A 22,892-nucleotide genomic window follows, 5' to 3' on the forward strand; every position below is an offset into this window, starting at 1 on the left:
GGTGTCTGAATAATTTCTGAATCTACTGTAAGTGCTGGAGTTAACGAAAATAAAGAAATGAAAAATGAGGAAAGCTGTTTCCTAAAGATTAAGGGGCAAATTCTCAGAAATGGCATGGAAGCAGGCCTTTTTGTGGTGAAGATAAGGGTTTACTCAGACAAAAATGAAACATTTAAGTGTGGAAGGTAGGAAAATATAACTTAAAGAATTATCCTAAAGCCTGTCACCACAAACTATATAATCCAAAATTTTACTTACATAAATTAGAATATGACATATAGTGTTCTGAAGGATGGTTTGCTGTACATAACACTGTACAAGATAAAAAAAAGAAAAGGAAAAAATATTCATATCATTTGGTATAACCTGTTTTAATTCACACTTAACCTATAGATGACCAGCCCAGACCTCATCTCTACTGCGGAACATTAGATATCTATACACTTGTCCATTTTCCGATCTTTGTAATCAATTTTCAGGTGGCACGTGCAACAGCCTATTGCGATAGCATTGGATGCAAGGCAGAATCAACCTTAATTAGTGGGTCAGTCCATAACAGAGCACACTCATCAACAGATTCATTCACTTTAATACAGGGACAATTTGGGGTTGTTAATTTTCTTAACATGCAAAGCTTTCAGATAGAGAAGTACATAGAATTTTATATGTGAGGAAAATGGGAGTAGCCAACATTAGACCATTTTAGTTGAATGTTACTTAAAAAGAAGTTGTACAGGTTAATTTGGTCGTTCTGTTGTGGTGGCACATCCATCCTCTACTATAGGTTGAGCTGAGGACAGAGAGCCCGAGTTAGCCAGCAAAGTGGTTGAAACACAACCTTAAGACTTACCTTACAAAAATCTAGAGCAATATTGTTAGCTGGTAGATCCAAGCCACACATTGCTCCTAGTGGCTCTGCATGATTTATTAAAAAGTAGTTCGTTTGAAGATCTGTGAAATCCATTGTATGTGATTCTGCTTAGTATTAGTGTGTGAAGTAAGCCAGAGTGGGAGGATGCTGGGAGCAGGAGAGAAAGGGTGGCAAGATGCTGCTGGATTGTAGAATGCTTTATGTAGAGGATACTTCAGTTAAGTGTGTGTCTGTTAAATAAAGTGGACTCCTGCCTTTGCTGCCCCAAAGTCTATGGCTTGAAATGGCCCCTTCAGCCTTCTAATGTGACATATATAATTTTGATGAATATTGCTCATAAAACAGGAAAAGCATACATCCACTGATTATACTCGGAAACCAGCAGGGAATTGTTAATTCATTCCAAGGCTGGAAAAGATAGGTGTTAAGATGTTAAAGAATAGGCATTTTGATGTTTACAGTTAAATATAGACTTTATTAAATACTCTTCTCGATTGTGACACTATAAACACCACAATATTTGTCTCAAGTAGCATATTAGATAAGCAAATACAATATTTGGTTGCATATACCCACAGTTCTGTTTTTCTTTCTATGTTCAAGGGTTCATCTTTTAGTCTATCCTTCCTCTTCATTACTGTGAGCATCAACTCTGCCAGCTGTCTCATTGTTTTCATTTGAGGGTGAAGGAGTGAGAGTACCAACTGGGCCGTTACTAAATCCATGACTGGTCACTTCACTAAAACAAAATATAAATAGGAAGAGGATATATTTCTTACAAATCTGCACATCTCAATGTAAGATATTATTGTTTGGCTGTTTCTGGGCTTGTCTTTGTAGTTGTTCTTGTACACAGCTTCAGTAACAACTTACCTGCCTCTTTCTTCACTTGTGCTGTCTTTTGCCCCCAAAGTAGTTGAGAAACGTGGCATCTGTGAATGAAATAAAAGTACACAGATTGACACCAGAGAAGTGAATGGCATTCAATTGTGTACTTAAAATGGAGGAGTTGGGAGAGCTCCGGTGGGAGAGGGATGTGGAGAGACTAAAAAGACAAAGAGGAATCTGTATGCTGGGCATTTTTTTTTTTACAATTTAAATGTGTATTTAAATGAGTAGTATTTATATTAATGTGCAAATATGTTCTTTTCCTGTGGGGTGGCTTTAGTTGTTTGCTATTGGAAAGTCACTTCTCTGTATATCAAGTGGGTCAGCCAGTGAGTCCAATCAGCCAAATGCTGAAAAGCCGATCCTATTCTCTGTTTAAAAGTCTTTCTGTCCAGCTCACCACTTTTGTGCATAGCAATCTCCAGTTCTTTGGTGTCAAGCTCCAAATTTATTGCAGCATTTGTCAACATATCAAACTTTTTGTATGTACTAGTAAACCTTTCAATATATGGTTAAATCCATTTGATTCTGAATATTACTCCAAGCCTTTTCTGATGAATTTTCAGTTTACAAATATTACCAATAAAATAACTGACATTGTTTCAGATTTTTTTCAACACAGGTACTGTAATATGTTAGCTGTTTTTGACTATTTTATATTTATTTGTATGGCAGGGTGTTCTTAATGGGATATTTTTTTCATAATGAACAGAAACACTCGATTTTAACCAAAAATAAAATTCAAATCAGTCTAAAACAAATATAAAAGAGAATGCACTTAAAGTACATGTTTTGAATCTGTTTTGCAGAGGTATAAAATAATAGCCATGTGTCTTTCAGAATAAACTTCTAACAGTTTTACACATCAAGACACTACAGTTTCTTCCATTTTCTCTTTACAAAATTGCTCAGTTATCCAGTTATGTTCCCACTGGTGCTCATTCCCTGGCTCTGTTTTAACTGCTGCTTTTATGTTTAGATTCCTTTTATTTGTTGTTTCTGCTCATTTCCTCTGTGGTTTAAATCAGACATGTGCCTCAGCTGCCTTTAAGTACTTAAGTTTGCAACCTTTGCAGAACCAGTTTTCTCTTAGTTCTTGGGTTGAAGTGTTGTCTGATGATTGGTTTTGGCCAACCTTTGAGATTAATGTTACACATTGGTTTGGATATTTAGTAATGGCTACAGTTTTACATTGAGACTTTGATTTTGGACTTTCACGTTTAGAGTGAATTCTTTTGAATATCACTTACTCTTCACTTGGCCTTTTTGCGTCCGAAGAAAAGAGACACTTATACTAGAATGTATAGACTTCCATTCGGCATTCAACACCATTTCCTTTAGAAGCCCATAGGGAATCTGAGTCTGTTAGGCTACAACACTTTCCTATGCAATTGGGTCATAGACTTCCTTAAAAAGAAACCCCACTGAACACTGGTGCTCTCCAGGGCTGTGCACTCAGCACACCTCTGTTCACTCTACTGACTCTAGACTGTATGGCTATGTATAGCTCTAACACTATCATTAAGTTTGGTGATGACACAACAATGGTGGATCTTATCAGCAATAGGAATAAGTCACCTTGTAGAATGGACAATTGGTGGACTGGTGCAAGTGAAAGCAATACGTCTCTGTACATGGATAAGAAATGAATGCTGACATCAGGAAGGTCCATGCTGTTGTCCATACCCCACTTCACAGTGAAGGCTCTGTGGTGGAATTCTTTAAGCACACCAAATTCTTTGGTCTGCACGTGTCAGTTGACCTTACTTGGTCAATTAACTCCACCTCAATATCTAAGAAGGTGCAGCAGCTTCTCCACTTTCTTTGGTGGCTGAGAAATGAAAGCCTACCTCCCCCAATTCTTATTATTCTACAGGGATACCTGGAACTTGTCATGTGTTTATGTAAATGAGGGGTGCCCAATACATTGATCACAATCAACCGGTAGATAGGAAAGGTAGTGCAGGTAGATCGCATTGCATTCAAAAAAATGTATTTTTTATGTTAGTCTATCATATATCCTCCCTATGGCATTTGCCACTTGATTGACATACAGGACAGCCAGTCGGAGATCTCTTTTCTTCTAACACACTGGTCATCACGCACACACGATCAAACACGTGAGCTACTGCAAAACTCCGGCTATCTAAGTGATCTAGTTAGCTTTCCAATTTATATCAACTAAAGAAGGGATTTAAAAAAAAATTGTTGGTTATGGGCTGGATGTGGAATTGGTATATGATTTTTTTTTTTTTTAAAAATGTCATAATCGAAGTGTGTTTGTCTGATCTGTCAATCTATCATTGCTATTCCAAAGAAGGAAAATGTGGAAAGGCACTTTCAAACTGTTCATAAAAACTATAAAACTGACTTCCTTCTGAAAAACAATCTGAGAAAGAGGAAGGAGAGGGAACTAAAATTGCAGTTAATCGGACAGCCGTCATTTTTTACTCGGCTGAATTCAAAAGCAAAGGCAGACACATAGAAGCATCGTTCCGGGTGAGTCACTCGATCATTAAAAATAAGAAGTCCTTCCAAGATGGAGAGATGATAAAAGATGCCTTTGTTGAGGCAGAAGGCTAGGGAGAAATTCCTGCTGAGATTTCAAGACCCCTGGCCGGAGAAAAAGGAGTTTCTCCTTGTCATTAAACATGCAGAATACAAGTAACTTAATAACGATCAATGGCTGCTAGACTTGGCATTTTTTTTCCGATGTGACCAACATGTTGAATGAGCTTAATTTACAGCTGCAAGGAAAAGAGAAAACCATGGTCAATATGATTAGTGCTTTCAAACGAAAAATGCAACATCTGTCCTCAAAGCTGCAGTACCTTGATTTGGGGAACATCCAAAACCTTGTGTCAGAGCTGGAGACGCAATGGAAGGCATGTGCAACTTGACATCATACGCTACACAGAGCAGATTGAAAATTGTCTGTCAGACTTCATCTAATGGAAAAAAAGTGTTGTCCAATGTAGCAGAGTAAGAGTTGCGTTTCTTCTTCACAAATGTACTCAAGTAAAAGTAAAAAGTGTGGTGCAGTAAACCTACTCTTAGAAGTACAATTTTTTTTAAAAAGTTACTCAAGTAAATGTAACTCGTTACTATCCATCTCTGATACTCAGTGTATATATATGTAGCATTTTTAATGTAGGTAGATCATTTTGACATGTTCATTTTAAAAGTAGCTCGCAAGCCGAAGAAGTGTGGGCAACCCTGATGTAAATGTTGTACCTTGGTCCTTGGAACGTTGTTTTGTACCACGGTATGCTATAAAACTGTGTATGGATGGTATGCCAATAAAGTCACTTGACTTGACTTATTTTAGTAAAATGAACTTTTATTACAACTTAACTACTATCAATTTGTATAATGTAAAATTAAAGTGAACTTTTATTTTTCTTATTGGTTGTTGAACGTAAATTTAGAGAAAAATTCTAACACACTAGGATGCACTATAGGTGAGTAGCAATTTTCATAGCTGTCCTTACTGAAGTGAAGTGCCTTTAGTGCAACTTTACTTTGGGGAATACTTTATCATGTCCCGGGTTTCTCACAGATTAGAAATCTTGAGGCAAACTTTCTTTATATATTCTTTTTGTATTTTGCTCTCTATTTTGCATCCTAATTATATGACCCAAAGATGCTGTCCCAAAGGGTGATGTTGATACCAACAGTGCTGCTGGGGTGGGCGCTCTATTAACCCCACCCTGAGACTTTTATACAGATTAAGCAGTGCTGAAAAGCATATGTATTAAGGTCTAAATATTTTTAGCCTTCACCTTATTGAGATTTTTGTATTAATCAATGGAAAGACAACACCAATCAAATGCAATAAAATATGATAGGTTTCAAGAGTTGATTTCTTTTTAAAGTCTTCATATATGCTTCTAAATGTGTCATTACTTGAAATAATTTTAAAACAACATGAACATGTATTAATCAGAGTAACGTGTGCAAGAAAAAGTTCTTATTTGTTTTAATGTTATTTTTTATTTTATCTGCAATGCCTTTTTGTTTTTCCATGGTCATTACCATTTTTTTGGTGCCCATTAAAATAATGCTATGATGGCTTACTTTATTCACCAATATCAAGTTGCATAATATAGTGTAACTGTTGGGACAGTTTATAAGCTCGCTCCATGTGTTCCACAATGTCCAAGTTTATGGATAATAAATACAAAATGTTCTTGTGTGTTTCTGTTGATTTATGTTGTTTTATAATTGTGTCTTTCATTTTTCTATTCTTTAATATGTAAAGCACTTTGAGCTACTGTTTGTATGAAAATGTGCTATATAAATAAATGTTGTTGTTGTTGTTTCTGGGTATTTTCTGGCCTTCTAGTGTAACAAATCTCTGATAAACAAGTTACACCTTGACTTTGTGTTGGCATTTTGTTTTGGTGAAAAATTTGTTTTTGAATCTATGGTATTTGACCTCAGTTTGTCTTTTGACTAAACATTTCCATATTCAGACACCTAAAACTTCCACTAACCAACCTATGGTCAGAACAGTGGCTAGGCTGCTAGCTGTATTGAGCTTATTATGCAACACTGAGCCTGTCTCTTGGCTTAAAATTCACCCGCTCCTTGAGGGAATACAGGACTTGGCACTATTTGACTTGACTGAGGATCGCTCTGGGTGTTTCGACCCTTCACAGTGCTATTCTCTCTGAGACAGTAGTGCTGGGTTCTGGTCATGGGTACTGAATTCAGAGCTTCCAGTTTTACTCTTGTGCTAAACCAAAAGCTTTATTTAGAACTTATTGTTTATAATTCTGTCCCATGATAGAGATTAAGCAGGGCTGAGAAATTTATATTATTAATGTAGAAGACCTAAATAATTTGGTTTGTGTTTTTAATATTAAGCAGGTTTTTGTGATAATCAATGGAAAGGCAATACCAATTAAATACAATAAAATGTGGAAAGTTCTGAGAGGTGATTTGTTTTTGGAGTCTTCATATAAGCTCTTAAATGTGCCATTATTGGAAATGAATGTAAAATAACTTGAACATGCATTAATAATAACAGTTTATGCAGGATTTTAGTTATGGTTTTTTATAGAATATATGAGCTGAAATAAATTAGATTTTTACATGTGATTCACAAATATGTAGTTTCAAGCTAGAAGGATAACTTGACTTTACTTAAATTGTATGGACCATTTGTACCTAAAAGTGTTTCTCTTCAAGAGAAGAACTCGGTCACCTGACACCTTATGAATATAATGATAGACAAGCCAACCAACTGCCCGATCCCTGGTGATACTTACACTGTCTCTTGACAGTCTATGTTTCTGAGGTGATCCTCCAATTTGTTTTTTCCCACCAGGCCCACTGGTATCAAGAGACTGACTACGAACCCGGATTGCACGCTGAGATAGTGGGGAAAAAGAAAGTGTCCTAAATGCTGCATCTTTAAAAATTATCAAATCAAAACCAATCTAAATACTGATACTGCATGTAAAAAAGCTGAAAACCAACTGACTTTAAAATTTTCCAGGAAACCTCCTGGTGTGGTGGCCTCATTCTCCATGCATTCCCCATCTGACACTGGAGATGCTGATCTCAGCATGATTTGGGAGCGGCTGATGAGTTCCCGATGCAGGGCATCCAGAAGAGCTCCCCGAGTTCGCTCCTAAGCACAGGGAAAGTGACAAAAAATTGCTTTTCATTTTATATAGCACCTTTTACAAAGAACACCATAAGAAGGTATTTAAGCAAATAGACAATACAAAAAGTTAAACAAGATAGCAAAGGTAAATGAAATATACATATATATAATATATATATAATATATATATATATAATATTAGGATATTTCACAGGAAGATCTATCAGGCCTTGTGGATCTAAATGGTTCTCTTATAAATAAAGGATATGTACAATTATACACTTATAATTTTTCCTGAAGTGAATTCTTCCCTACTCATTTTCCTCTGACCCCCATATTTGCTGTCCGGTATTTGGAATGAAACATAAACCAAGTCACTATATACATTATAAACTGCATATCGTTCTTGTATGTAGTACTATGGTAATAGTAACAAGAGCACAAAAAGGCAGTGTCAGAAGTAATTGCTGACTACAAGTTCAAAAATCTCTTGAAACTCACCACCAAGCTTACTATGTTACCCTTAATGATAAAATATAGAGGTTAACATGCAATGTATAAGAACGAACACACACACATGCTGACCAATTTCACACAACACACATATACAAAAGAAATAAATTTGCCTCCAGTCTCTTGAACTTCTCAGCTTGGTAGCAGGCTATCTCTGCGTTGATCAGCTTGGTGAGGAGGAATTCACGCAGTAAAGCTCTCTGTTTGGAGAAAAATCACAATGGCCACCATCAATTGATGAGTCTCAGGATTGGACAAGAAGAGAGTCCAAATCTTTGAACAGACAGGTTCATAGCTGAAATGAACCAGGTAAAAAGAAATATAAACATAAACACTTCTTCATTCTTTTACCTTTGTAAAGATAGGCGGTCTTGGAAGAGGAGGGCCAAACTCAGGAACATCATCTCTGGTAACAACAGACACCTGCATAGACACAAAGCTTTCTTGAAGTTGCAGATATGTGTAAATGGATGAATGTGTTATTTAATGTAAATTAGTGAACAAATTAGTATAATGAAAAAGCAAAAATGACAAAGGTTAAAGTTTTAAAAAATGACAGTTATATATACAAATTATAAAAGCAAATGGGCAAAAGACAAGGAATGTTAGGCCACCAAATTAGAAAGAGCATGCATAAAAGTATAAAAAAGTGGCCATTGCCCATTCTTCTAGACTTTCAGTTGCACGCAAAGCCTGTTAGAACAGCAGATTTAACAGGGATACACAAGTTCCCACCTGCATTCCAGATTTAATGACTGATATCTAGTTTTAACCAATGCTTTGTTCAGCTCTGTACTTTAACTGATACCAAAAGTATAAATCAGAGTTGAGCTGACTCCTCTACAGAGACTCCGGCAGACAAAGGAACTCCCAAATGGACATTCATTTTAGACTTGTAACCACTAATTGAACCCTGGCTGAATGTGATGGACAAAGTAACAATTTTATAAGTAGGCACTGGGTCTGTAACTGGAAGGAACCTTGATGAAATCACCAGAGGTTACACCTTTCTTCAAAATTAGCTGCATTCATATCATCTGTTCTTTTTAGGGGGAGTTGAAAGCTGAGGAAATGGCTATCTTTGGGGAGCTGAAAGCTGACAATCTACTCTCTTTGTGTAAGAAGTCACAAGTCTCTGGGAAGTAAAAAAAAGTCACAAACTTTCTTTGGCCTAGAAGTTACTGTTTATAGGGACTTGGATCTGAATGTCCTGAAAAAGCCCTAAGATCAATTGTGCAAACCCAAGAACTGTGCCAGTGACAAAGTCCTCTGTGAAAAGACTGCAAAGCAAAATTACTTTGAGAAGTGAACTTCAGTGCCTATACTCTTGTAAAAGAAGCAATAATGCTATTACCTATGACGTTGCAGAGCTCATAGTAAACAGCCTAAAAGCAAGTTGAGGAAGACATCATCACAACACCCCGCAGACAAAAGGACCACATAGCAAAGACAGATAGTGCAGTCCAATGCAAGAAGAGACCTCTAATTTAACCTGAAGCAATGACAACAACTCTACACAATGTCAGACATCATCCTTAAAAACATGGTATTGGAGAACTGTTGATTTGTGTAAGATAAATTAGAACTCTAAAAAGCCAGTGAACAACTAGCCTCTTCTGTGTTATATGTATTTCTATAATTATCGCGTTTATTAACTAACTGTATTATTCTGGCTGTTGAAAACAAGTATACTTCAGTCAAGTTGATATACAGTAAGTGTAATGGCCGGAACACCCTACAGCGAAAGATAAGGAAAATAAAGTGGGAGCCTTGCCAAACTATTTAATTACTGGCGTTACCAAAGCCAAAACAAATAAGGAATATCAACGAACACACCGTTGCTTACTCTCATTTGGCATTCTTAGGTCGGCCATGATACAGAAATTCATTCATTCTCCTACATCACACATAAGCTAAACTAAGAGGTACTGAACTGAAAAGAACGCAAGTGCATTCATTAAAATTACATGATGACAAAAACAGTGACAACAGTGTAAAAGTGACCTCTACGTCTCTCTGCAACTCAATAATGAAATGTGCCCAGGGAACTGTTAATTTTAAACATATCTGTCCTCTTTCTTTCTAAAGCCAGTTTTCCAGGTACGAGCAGACTGATGCTAATCCCGATAGTTTCAGACACTAGGCTTCAATCAAAGTTGAGCCTGATTACAGTTCATCAAAGGACACATTGAATAGCACTGCGCTTAACCCATACATCTTTAGGATGTGGGGGAAAGCAAGAGTTCCTAGAAAAAGCTTTTGAAGACATAAGAAAAACATGGCAACTCCCCAAGGACTGAGAATGGGCCAGGAGCCCAGGGCTCACCAGGGTTGTAGGCCAGCACAGCACCACAGTACATCTTAATTACAGTATTTACTACCTATTTCCAAACAATTGGTACATTATCTCTGATCAGTTTAACACAGCATGTTAGAGCACCAACACGGGGTGAAGCCTGTCTGGATTTAGTATTTTGTAATAATCAGGATAGAATTGAGGGTGTAGAGGTGATTGAACCACTAGGGTCAAGTGACCATAATGTAATACAATTCTCAGTATTTTGTAAGAGTGCAGATGCAAAGACTAAAATTGTTAAGTTGAACTTTTGTAGGGCTAATTTTGAGCAGATGCGACAAAGTCTAAGTAGGATAGACTGGGATAAGCTTTTAAATGTGGAGACAGTCGAGGAGCAGTGGAACAGGTTTAAAAATGTTTTACATGTAATGCAGGATAGATACATACCTAAATTTGGAATTAATAGGTGGATTAATAAAGATTTAAAAAAGAAGTGGCAAAGGAAAAAACTGCTTTAAAAGGCATATAAGACTAACGACTGCAAAGTGAATTGTAGAGCGTATGAGAACATGAGGGCAACCATTAAGAAGGATATCAGGAGGCTAAAAGACAGTTGGAGAGGAATATAGCAGATAAGGCGAAAGAAGACCCCAAGAGATTCTTTCAGTATTTTAGTAGTAAAAGAACAGTTAAGGAGGAGGTCAAGTGCATCAGGAATAGTAAAGGGGAATTAAAAGATACAGACAGTGAAATAGCGGATGCCCTAAACTTACATTTTTCTGAGGTGTTCACAAGTGAGCAAGTGGATAACCTCCCAGACGTAAATGCTACTACTAAGGAGGTACTGAGGGATTTGGAAATTGTAGAGGGAGAAGTGCTGCTCAGATTAAATAAGATGAAATCAAACAAATCACCAGGACCAGATAATATTTATCCTCGTGTTCTTAAGGAGGCTAGTGAGTACATATATAAACCCTTGACACATATTTTTAGGAAGTCACTGCACTGGAGAGATTCTGAAGGACTGGAAAATGGCAAATATCATCCCATTATATAAAAAGGGTGACAGGGCAGATCCAAGCAACTATAGGCCAGTAAGCTTAACATGCATCACAGGAAAATTAATGGAAGGAATTATTAAGGATAAGATTGAGCAACACATGGCAAGGACAGGAGTTATTCTGAACAGTCAGCATGGGTTCAGAAGACGGAGGTTGCGTTTTACTAACATGCTGGAATTCTATGAGGAGGCAACAAAAGGATACGATCAAAGTGGAGCTTATGATATTATTTATCTGGACTTTCAGAAAGCATTTGATAAGGTGCCACATGAGAGGTTGGGCATCAAGTTAAAAGAAGTGGGAGTTCAGGGTGATGTTTTTAGATGGGTGCAGAATTGGCTCAGGAAGCAGAGGGTGATGGTGCGAGGAACCTCATCAGAACTGGCCGATGTTAAGAGTGGTGTTCCACAGGGGTCAGTGCTAGGGCCGCTGCTATTTTTAATATATATAAATGATTTAGATAGGAATATAAGTAACAAGCTGGTTAAGTTTGCAGATGATACCAAGATAGGTGGATTAGCAGATAATTTGGAATCCATTATATCATTACAGAAGGACTTGGATAGCATACAGGCTTGGGCAGATTTGTGGCAGATGAAATTTAATGTCAGTAAATGTAAAGTATTACACATAGGAAGTAAAAATATTAGGTTTGAATACACAATGGGCGGTTGGAAAATCGAGAGTACACCTTATGAGAAGGATTTAGGAGTCATAGTGGACTCTAAGCTATCAACTTCCCGACAGTGTTCAGAAGCTATTAAGAAGGCTAACAGAATGTTAGGATATATAGCACCATGTGTGGAGTACAAGTCCAAGGAGGTTATGCTCAACCTCTATAATGCACTGGTGAGAGGCCTCATCTTGAGTACTGTGTGCAGTTTTGGTCTCCAGGCTACAAAAAGGACATAGCAGCACTAGAAAAGGTCCAGAGAAGAGCGACTAGGCTGATTCCAGGGCTACAGGGGTTGAATTATGAGGAAAGATTAAAGAGCTGAGCCTTTACAGTTTAAGCAAAAGAAGATTAAGTGTTGACATGATTGAAGTGTTTAAAATTATGAAGGGAATTAGTACAGTGGATTGAGACTTGTATTTTAAAATGAGTTCATCAAGAACACGAGGACACAGTTGGAAACTTGCTAAGGGTAAATTTCGCACAAACATTAGGAAGTTTTTCTTTACACAAAGAACGACAGACACTTGGAATAAGCTGCCAAGTAGTGTGGTAGACAGTAAGACGTTATGGACTTTCAAAACTCGACTTTATGTTTTCTTGGAGGAAATAAGTGGATAGGACTGGCGAGCTTTGTTGGGCTGAATGGCCTGTTCTTGTCTAGAGTGTTCTAATGTTCTAATCAGTCGGTCTAGTAGAAGGTCAAATTGTTATCCAGAATGTTTAATTCCATTTCATTCTCTTTCCCTATGTATACAGGGTATTATGCAGGGACCAAAGACTATAATTAGAGTATGTCAAAGATTTCCATTTTTAAATTAATGTATTAGCTCAGATTGTTGATATATTTATGAAAAGCAAGTGTTTTAATTAATTTTGAGGATAATCCTTTTGAAATTATGATCAAGGTGTGATTGCTTCACTCACCTCATAAGTAACTGGCTTCTCCTCCCTTCTTCTTCTAACAACCAGAAATGCATGCAGGAAATTTGAGGCAATGGCATCAGGAGTGAAGGGAGTTTGACCTTCCTGGAAGACCACTGATACAATATCATTTCCAATGTGACGTTTTCTTTGAAGCTGAAAGAGCACAGAAACCTCTGTCAGATGGCCCGACGGCCATACTCCCACACCTGACTCCTGTTCAATTAAAATTTTATTGAGTAACAAAACAAACATTCTTTATACCTGTTGGGGGTCCCCTTCTGTGAATGGCAACTTTGTGGCAACATGGAACATTATTTCTTTTCCAGCAAACCTGGTGACCACGGTTTCAACCCCAGTCTGACCATAACAAACATCCAGTCCACCCCTAAATCTATGGTGAGAATCCACAATCAAAAAATAAATACCAATATTTAGTCAAAAATCCAGAAAGATTAATGCTGTATAAAAAAAGGAGTTAATGCAATTTTGGCCTTGGAGTGCCACTGCAGCCTTTGATTTTTATTGTAAATAATTCCTAATTCATAGGCTAATTCCATCTTTTAATTCAAACTTTGTTAAGTTGCTTATGTTGCTCCCCTTTACCAATCCCCATCTTCCTTGCGATGGCACTACTGGGATGCAAGCTTATGAAGTAAGGAGTTGCAAAAAGGAAAATTTCCACTGTCATAAATAGGGAATTCCATGCAGCCAGTGGCAGATCTTATCATATACTGTAACTGTGATATGGTTTCCTGAGCAGTCCCAGCCATTTCTACAAATTTTGCTGTGTGTATGAGCCATTGGTTATACCTGCCCCTTCCCTGAGGAGAAGTCTAAGTCACAGCACCATTTGTCATGGTCAGGGTGTATGCTGCACCCTTGCCAGCCTCCATCCTTCCTGAGATGATAAGGCTAGGACGTGAATTTAAAACATTGGGAATGCAAGCTGTCCTTTCAGCAAGCTGAGCTACAGGAAAAAGCTCCTTTCAGCCTGCAATTGACTCCTACAATCTGTTAATCTTTAATAATTTTTTTCTGCCCTGAAATTATTTTTCCATGATGTTTGCTTAACCTTTTTTGAGGTTTTTAGTGACAGGGAATGTTTTGGTATTAATGTTAGCATTGTATGTTTAGATTAGAAAGTTGTTGTTTTTTTTTTTAATAATGTCATTTTTTGATTTTCTCTGTGATGCCATTTTGTTTTTCTACTCTCACCGTCATTTATGGCATCCACTGATGTGATGACAAGTTACTAGGGAGCATATCACAAAGGGCAAGTCATATTGTGACAATCTATAAGAAATGTCTAACATTATGCATAGTGTATACAAAACTTTCTGGCGTGTTTCTGAGTGTTTTTTAGTTCGTTACTGTAAAGAAACTCTGATATCGATTTTGACTTTGCATTTAGCATTTTTGTTCTTGTGAAAGATTTATTTTGATTCTGTGGTATTTTGAACTTTTGATTTTGCTTCTCCATTATTAACTGATCTTTGATCAATACAGTGACAAGGCTATGAGCCCAAGAGGATCCAGGTCATTTCATTATTTGTCTCTACAGTGGAATTGCTCAGGGTTTCACTCCCCTTCCAGACGCATTTCTTTCTGAAACAGTTGTAATGGGTTGCAAGCATGGTTCATGAGACTGCACATATACAAAAAGTGTTTTCCAAGTCGTTCACCAGAATGGCACAGAGAAAGCCACACATGACACCTTGGCTACAGCTTGTTAGAAAGCACAGGGAGACACTAAAGTCAACTGAAAGAAGGTTCTTTGGTCTGATGAGACCAAACGTGAGCCTTTTTATGCATCTGACTAAATGCTATGTTACACTGCACATTATCAAACACAAACTTCCCACTGTGAAACATGGTGGCAGTACCATAGTGTGAAGATGTTTCTCTGCAGCAGGCCCTGGAAAGCTTGTGAGTATAAAGGATGAAGCAAAATACAGGAAATTCCCAGAGGAAAAACTGCACCTTGGGAGAAGATTTATTTTCCAGCAAGACAAAAAGCCCAAGGGTAAAAGCCAAAACTACACAGGAATGGTTTAAAAACAACATTGCCAATGTCTTGGAATGGCCAAGTCAGAGTCAAGATGTCAACCTAACTGAGAACTTGTGGCTGGACTTAAAAATAAACAACAACAAAAAAACCAAACTGTTCACTGACAACCCCATGCAATCTGACAGGGCCTGAGCTTTTTCATAAAGAAGAATGAGGAAAAATTGTAGTCTTTAGATATGCAAAGCAAACACTGACCAGCCTACATAGACTCAAGGCTGGAATGGCTACCCAAAGTGCATCAACTAAATACTGGCTTGAAAGGAGTGAATACTTATGTGATTAGTAATATATTGTTGTATATTTGTAATTAATTTAGTTCACTTTGCAGAGGACTGCATTTTCTGTTGATCAAATAAATAAATAAATCCACTGTGATTCAATTCTGTACAATAACAAAATGTGAATACTTTTTACAGGTACTGTACAAAAACAGATCTTATGGAAATCAACAAAACATTATTCCTTTATATTTTTATCACTTAATGCAACTGTAACCAAGAAAGCAGGAATGTGTACTGAGTTGCAAATATAATACATAAATTGTATGTTACTGTGATTTAGGTTTAAAATGATTAAGCACAAATACATGTGATATTTTACTATATTCTATATTTTACATATAGATTTAGCTTGCATTTCTACACACATGCAAAAGTATTTTAGCTTATACACATAATATGAGACACTATATGAGCCACAAGACAGGGCCATTTGAAATGTAACTAGAAAACATGATTACGACAGTGGTTATGTAGAATTTATTGTTAAAATGTTGAAATATCTGAATAGGATGATAAAAGATGGCAGCTTCAATACTCTGATGCTGATGTCTCTTGTGTCTTCAAAGTTTATCGTTTGAGTTGTGCCTTGTTGGAAAATGTCTAGCCATCCAACTTATGGATCAAGCCACTTCTGCACAGCTGATTATGAAAAATTCAGCAGGAGACAAGAAACTTTTCCTGTATTCCATCTGTGCCAGATACTCTTGCTCTGGCAATGCTGACAATGATATGCTCTCTGTCTGTACAGTTGCTTGTATAATTGAAGATAAAACAGCATTGGAAATCTCTCTAATGTTTGCTGTCTTTTCCTCTCCTACTTGTTTTAAGGTGTATGTGGAGATAAAAGATCCTATTTATGTGGAGTATCTGGCCCCTATCAAAAAAATGTGCTTTAATGTTTGGTGTTCACACATAAATTACTTGATGTCTGTAATATCTGAAAGAAGGTTTGTAAGTTATTTCATGAAGTGTCAAAAAATTATCAACAATGGAATTGTTCTGATTTTGCCTCAAATACTGCTGTAGTACTGGAGGTTGTTGACTGCCCCCTAATCCAAGTCTTGTCCTACCATTATTAAAAAAAGGAATTTATCCACACAAAGACACTGACTTGTTTCTTACTGAAATTTAGAGGGGCAGCACAGTGGCGCAGTGGTAGCGCTGCTGCCTCACAGTAAGGAGACCTGCGTTTGCATGTTCTCCCCGTGTCTGCGTGGGTTTCCTTTGGATGCTCCGGCTTCCTCCCACAGTCCAAAGACATGCAGGTTAGGTGCATTGGCGATCCTAAATTGTCCCTAGTGTGTGCTTGGTGTGTGGGTGTGTGTATGTGCCCTGCAGTGGGCTGGTGTCCTACTATGTTTCTACCTTGTGCCCTGTGTTGGATGGGATTGGCTCCAGCAGACCCCCGTGACCCTGTGTTAGTATATAGCGGGTTGGATAATAGATGGATGGATGGATGAAATTTAAAGGTTGTCAAGCTGCAGGAGAAAACTAGTAACTTCACACAAGGACACTCTGAATTAAATGAATAAAACATGGTTTTACCCTGTATAGCCACTAAGAGGCACTGTTTGACCAAGCACAGACAAGAATTCAGCAAATTCAAGAGTTTCCTCACGGTTGCTCAATATGGCTTCTTCTGTTAGCTGATAAAGAAAAGACATAAACACTTCAGTTATGATATAGACCATCTATATACTCCAACAGTCTGCCAATTTCGACAGTTAGCTAACCTGTCCTTCCCTCTGAAACAAGACTCCAAATTTGAAGTGGTCACTAAGCAGATGTTCATCAAAGGATAGGATCAGCTGGGAGGCCTGAAGGAAAATAAGACAACAAAAAGGAAAAAAATTTAATAAATACAGCAAAACTGAGTTGAAAGTGACCACAAAACATTTCACTGTTGCACATTTTGTAAGTGGATTAATCAACGCTCAGTACTCACCTTAGGGTAAACAACTGGATAGAAATGCTCCACATTCAAATCTTCACACAAGAGCTAGGGCGTTAAAAAGACATAACACCTGGAGGTTACCAAAGTTTTTCACTGCTTTAGATTTTATTTTATAATTAAGTGTCCCTACGTGAAATAAAATAAATACAGGCTATTGCAGAAAGTTGAAGTTCAAAGGTCAGGTCAACCTTGGCAAGTTGACAGATGCTGGGGAACTCAGTTGGACCCATGCTGGAGAAAATACGATGAAGTGAGCCACTCTTCATCCTAAGAAAATAGCAGAAGTAAACACTAGAAAAATGGAAGTACATAAGGATGAGGATATTTTTGTATCTATTTCTGCACTTCTTTTTTGCATGCTATATTTGTAATTATTGTGTATTGCTATAGGTTCAAGGGAGAGGACATACAGTAACTAAAAGAAAACTTAGGATTTAACAGTTTATTTGGGGAATCCTGATTACTGCTAAATAAATAATGTTATTTTTGACAAAGAGGAAGGATGAGGGAGACAGACAGAGAGAAGGTACTATATTAGATAGAAGATGGCACTATACAACAGATATACTTTTGAAAAACTGCACATTTGGTAAATATGTTTTTAAAAGTTGCATTTTTAGAACTTAAACCTCAGTATAAGTCGCAGACAGCCCAGGTCACCTTCATCTTGACGAACTGACAGAACAACATTTCCTTGGGTACTATCAGTACCATAGAAATTCTGATGATCCTGAAAACATGTATGAAAATAAGGGTGAGTTTGAATTAAAGAGTGTGACACAGGATGAACTGAAACCCCCCTCAATGACTTACTTTCCCAAAGAAATGTTGTCGGTAAATTCGAGCCACTGGGTCTCGCTCCAGCAGGACAGTTGCAGGGGTGGATGAGCATTTGCTTTCCAAGATGAGATCATCTGGGTTGCTCCATTCCTCAGCTGATATATAGCGTGATTCTTCCATCCGATAGCCCCCAGAAGGGGGAACAAGAATTAATGGAATGGGTTTTCCCTGCTTAATAAGCTAGTTAAGGAAAGAGAGAACCATGAAGAGAAAAAAAAATACTTTTATACTCTTTGTTTTGGATAACAGCCTTACCCAAAATTAAGGGTTGGACTCCTACCTCCTGAATCCGTGTATATATGCTGATTTTTTCTTGAGTCTATAATAGCATGAGAAAATCATGGCATTAATACACAAAAAATATTGTACTATTATTTAAAGTGTGTTTTTGTTTTCTTTCACCTTATGTGGAGGAGGGAAAACACATCTCTGCTCATCCAATCTGCTGCCCTGTAAGAAAAGAAAATAAAGGACTCCAAGTTGCCTAAGTTACAAGATAGAAAATAAAGGCACTTGACAGCCATCCATCCATTTTCCAACCCACTATATCCTAACTATAGGGTCATGGGGGTCTGCTGGAGCCAATCGCAGCCAACACAGGCCACAAGGCAGGAAACAAACCCCGGGCAGGGTGACAGCCCACCGCAGAGGCACTAGACACGTAGGTAGAAACATACAAAGTCAGAAAAGGCACAAAGTAACAATTACACAGATAATGGATAAACTAATAGATAGATAGATAGATAGATAGATAGATAGATAGATAGATAGATAGATAGATAGATATGGCACTACAGTATAACACATAAATAGATATACTGTAAAAGTTCAATAATAGATAGTTAAATAAGGCACTATATAATACATAAATAGTAAAAGTTCAATGACCGATAGATAAGGCAATTTAAAATGTATAGATAGATAGATAGATCAATCAATCTAACCTGCATTTTTTCAATCATTTCAAAGAGGTCAGCTGTCTGAAAGCAAAAAAAAAAAGATCACACTTTAACAGCAACAGAAAAAAAAGAGTCTGGCTACAGAGTGTAAGCCACAAGTGTGTTTTAAGATAGCTTTCTGTTAAGAAGGAGGGAACAAACAACAGTAGGTTCAGTTGCAACACTGAGTCACTGACCTTATGATACACTGACCCACTGTGCAGTGTATTCATGTCCTGCGATGCGGAGTCCAGTATATCTGTAATTCTGTGAGTACCATCAGTTTTACTAGAGAATCAAGAAAAATATTTAGAGCTATTGTATGAACCAAGTGGTCAGTTTAGTAAAAGTGTTTATTGTGCTCATTTACTTTAATCCATATTTTTATATATTAGCTTCAAGAGAATTTCCAATATGTCAGGTGTATCCAGTTGTTCATTTTGTCTAGGAGATGTTACTTTGTGTAGCTTATGCTCTCTTACTCTGTTTGTTTTCTTTAGTCTGACTTCTCAGTTCATTTCATCACCAATTATTATCTCCAGCTAATCACTGGTCATGCTCTTCTTGACCCTCTTATTCAGAACCTGTCTAGCCAGCTCCCTATCATTTCCCAATTGCCTGCTTGGCTACAAAGACTGACCCTTCTTCTGTTAAGTAATTGTCAGGTCCTCTGGGTAGAACTTTATTTTAGACTATCAGTCGACTCAATTTTCACTTGTTTCCCAGATATTAAATCACTTTAGTTTACTATTGTAAGTAATTTTCCCTCTAACATCTTCACAGCTTTGTGACACTGAGTCACACATAAAAGTCATATATTGCAGACAATTAAAGGAGCCCCAAAAAATATAGGCTTACCTTGGGTATCCTGTGCAGGCAAAAAATTTATCTTCTCTGAAAGCAAATAAGAGAGGTTAAAGGCATGTGAGGCTGATCTGCATCTCCCTCCCAACATCCTTTGGCTCCTTAATAAATGTACAGGTATCCACTCTGAAGCAGCAGAATTTTCACCTCATTCTCTCTCTTTCTAATTTGCTGCCCCAGGTCCTTGATGTTATTTCCAGAAAGGAATTTAACTTTTTATGACCCGCCTCCAAACCCCCAACAACCCTCCTACCCCCCTCCATCTCTGACAAAGCTACAAAGGCTGTTGCACAGGCATTGATAACATACCCCCCGTATGCCCCAAAAGTGAAGCTGCGCTTCCGAGTAAAAGGTTTCTCCTGGTCCCTCTTTCTCTCCATTGCTCTGCATTCTCTGAGCTGTGAATTTACGTTAACCTGGTGAATCTTTGTGTCCTGCAATCGATTAAGTTGGTCTAGTTCAGTTATAGGCTCCTCCTTCTTCATTGTTGTCATTGTCCTCCTGTTATCATCTTGGTTTTTTCTTTTACTTCTGTCCACTTCCCTTACTTTTCCTTACTATGTACACCATTGGCTTTAAGCTGCCCATTATCCTTTGACATTTGGAAGCCAAATGCTAGGTCCTTTATCTCTGTTTTTCTCTAACAGCTATTATTTGTTGAAAATGATAATTCTGAAATATATGGATGGATAGTTGAATCCTCACCATCTTTTTTCTCCTAACTTCTTTTGCTATGACTCACTATCTCTTTAAGCAGCTAGTCATTCAAATACTAATCCTCTTTAACTCTCCCGCTCCACCTCTCTCTCTCTCTCTCTCTGAAGTCAGGAACCCCCCCACTCCCTTGACCAACAATATCTACTTCTCCTTCAAACGCTTACCTCCCCCCGTTTCTTATTTCCTTCCCTGCTGGGCTCAAATTAGGTCTCCCAGTATGGGAGGTGCAGGGCGGGGGGGCCCCGGTGGGGGGGGTGTTTGGTGAAGGGGGACTTAACCACTTCACTTAAGTGACTGCTGCATAATAGGGACTGAACTTGTTGCTAGCAGCTATGCATGCTCTTATTATATGTGAAGGACAGACTGTAAGACATACAGACAGGAGTCTCTGTGCATCACTCATGAATCTATGCCAGCTCCCAGCTGGCTGTATTCAGCAAGCGTTCAGACACAAGCAAACTCATAGTCGAGTGAAGGATGTTGTAAAGGTCTCCCTCTTCGAACTTCCACCTCATACTGCTCACGCATCCTGAGTTTCTGCTGGGAAATCATTAATTATTGAAAGCCAGAGAAAAAGAACAGAGGAGCTGGCCAGAAGGAGGCAGGATGGGGGCTGGCAGTGTTGGCATGTGATAATCACTGAATAGTACGAATATACTGACCTGGCCAGTGTCTCCTGGAGCTGGTTGTAGCATATTCCAGATGGAGGTATTGGCTTAAGGCTGAGATTGTAGTGGCTGACAAGAAAAAAAATTCCAGTTTATGAAATTATGTTTTTAAGTAATTTTCCATGTATTTTTGTATAGACGCTGTCTCGGTGGGTGCATATATCTATCCATTTCTTTAGTCCTTTTTTTCAAGTACCTTGGTTGCAGGAAGCCAGAGATTATAACAACATCAGAAGCTAAGAGGGAACCCTGAAGGGGTGCTAGTCCATCATTGTGTGTTTCATCCATAATAACTCTCATTCACATTGGGTCACTTTAGAATCACCAGTCACCCTATCTTGCATAGCTTTGGGAATGGGAGAAAACTGGAATACCCAGAGAAAATGATTGAGAAAAGGCCAAAAGGTAAAATCTACACAAAGACATCACCAAATGGGGAGCTGAAAAGCAGCAGTATCACACACTGTACCAAGCAACAAATAGAAATTCACACAGATACAGTCTCAACATAGGAGTAAAGCACCATATCTTTACACATGGGCATCTATAGATTTATTAGGCTTGTTCATCCTTGCATTGTCAAACCCATTTAATATAAATTAGGTTTGTAGGGGCTGTAGCCTGTCCCAGCAGTATCAAGTATAAGGCTTGAACCAACTCTCTTACTGTAACACCAGTGCATAACAAGGCATATTTAGTCTCACACCCTCACACGGGTGTAAAGCTAGAATCACTGATTAACCTAACACACAGTCTTTAGGCTGTGGGAGAAAATATGAGGAATGATGGCATATTAAAGAAAAAATTTAATTTAGGATATGCCCAGTAGTGTTTCTTCACAGACATGCTGAATTATTCTTTGGCTGAAAGTACTCATTGTAACTGTGACAGAGAGAGGATGGGTAGCATTATTCATAATAGCCCTCAGTTTAATTTTAATTCTCTCCTTCACTGCTACCTCCAGGGTGCTGGCCATCATAGAGTTGTATAAGATGTGAAGGATGTGAAAGCTGCCACTTTCCACATTAAAGGAACATAGTTTCTGAAGAAAAAAGTGCCTGCTCTTCCCTTTTTTTATATAGTTCCTCTGTGTTTTGAGTTCAGTCCAACTTGTCATTGATTTCAACCCGAAAGTACTTGTTAGGAGTGCTCTATAACCCTGAATTCACTCCCTGGATAGTTACCGGAGGGAGAAGCTCTTTGGTGTGGAAAAATTCAATAACCAGTTTGTTGGTTTTGCAGTTCTCCACTTCTATACCCTATCGAATCCCCCTTATCGAAACACTCCAGAAATGGCTAAGTTATCTGGTCATATATTTATAGTCTGAAGTGTACAGAGTGAAAATGAAAGGAGACTGTTCCTTGTGGTGCTCTGGTGTTGCTCACATCCATATTAGAAACACAGTCCTTGAATCTCAAAAACGGCTGTCTGCCCAACAAATACTCCATTACCCATGACACCATAGGCTTATCCTCCTATATATCTCTGAACTTACCATTTAACAGGAATGGTTGGATGGTATTGAAGGTACTGGAGAAATCAAAAAGCACAATCCTCACGGTGCTACCAGCTTTGTCCATCTTGTGGAGCAGATGAATAATTGTATCCTCCACTCCAGCTTTGTCCAATAGGCAAACTGTAGTGGATCCAGGTGGTCTAGCACAAAATGAGTCGTATAGACCAGGAACTGCCTCTCAAAGGTCCTCATGATGTGAGAC

The 22,892-nt window shown here is 38.0% G+C and overlaps 1 protein-coding gene across 3 annotated transcripts; it reads right to left on the reverse strand.

Annotated features, from left to right (window-relative positions):
• Nucleotides 1–295: 295 nt before the first annotated feature.
• Nucleotides 296–20,555, reverse strand: si:ch1073-90m23.1 (rap1 GTPase-activating protein 1). 3 transcript variants are annotated; one of them, XM_039763718.1, is made up of 21 exons: nt 20,098–20,555; nt 19,783–19,818; nt 19,122–19,212; nt 18,931–18,966; nt 18,389–18,436; nt 18,267–18,305; nt 17,960–18,166; nt 17,776–17,876; nt 17,335–17,413; nt 17,138–17,191; nt 16,926–17,009; nt 16,738–16,838; nt 13,105–13,234; nt 12,844–12,996; nt 8,238–8,309; nt 8,000–8,086; nt 7,248–7,397; nt 7,033–7,134; nt 1,745–1,803; nt 1,448–1,610; nt 296–312 (listed from the first exon to the last, which is right to left on the reverse strand). In XM_039763718.1, the coding sequence occupies exons 1-20, from the start codon at nt 20,280–20,282 to the stop codon at nt 1,490–1,492; spliced, it is 1,935 nt and encodes a 644-aa protein (XP_039619652.1). In that variant the 5' UTR covers nt 20,283–20,555; the 3' UTR covers nt 296–312; nt 1,448–1,489. The 3 variants fall into 3 exon arrangements, with proteins under 3 accessions (XP_039619652.1, XP_039619651.1, XP_039619654.1); XM_039763717.1 differs by lacking the exon at nt 296–312 and having other exon boundaries at nt 1,322–1,610; XM_039763720.1 differs by lacking the exon at nt 296–312 and having other exon boundaries at nt 1,325–1,610; nt 20,494–20,513.
• Between the last annotated feature and the right edge of the window lie 2,337 nt (nt 20,556–22,892).

Source organism: Polypterus senegalus, chromosome 9, assembly GCF_016835505.1.
Source record: "Polypterus senegalus isolate Bchr_013 chromosome 9, ASM1683550v1, whole genome shotgun sequence".
Lineage (NCBI taxonomy): Eukaryota > Metazoa > Chordata > Cladistia > Polypteriformes > Polypteridae > Polypterus > Polypterus senegalus.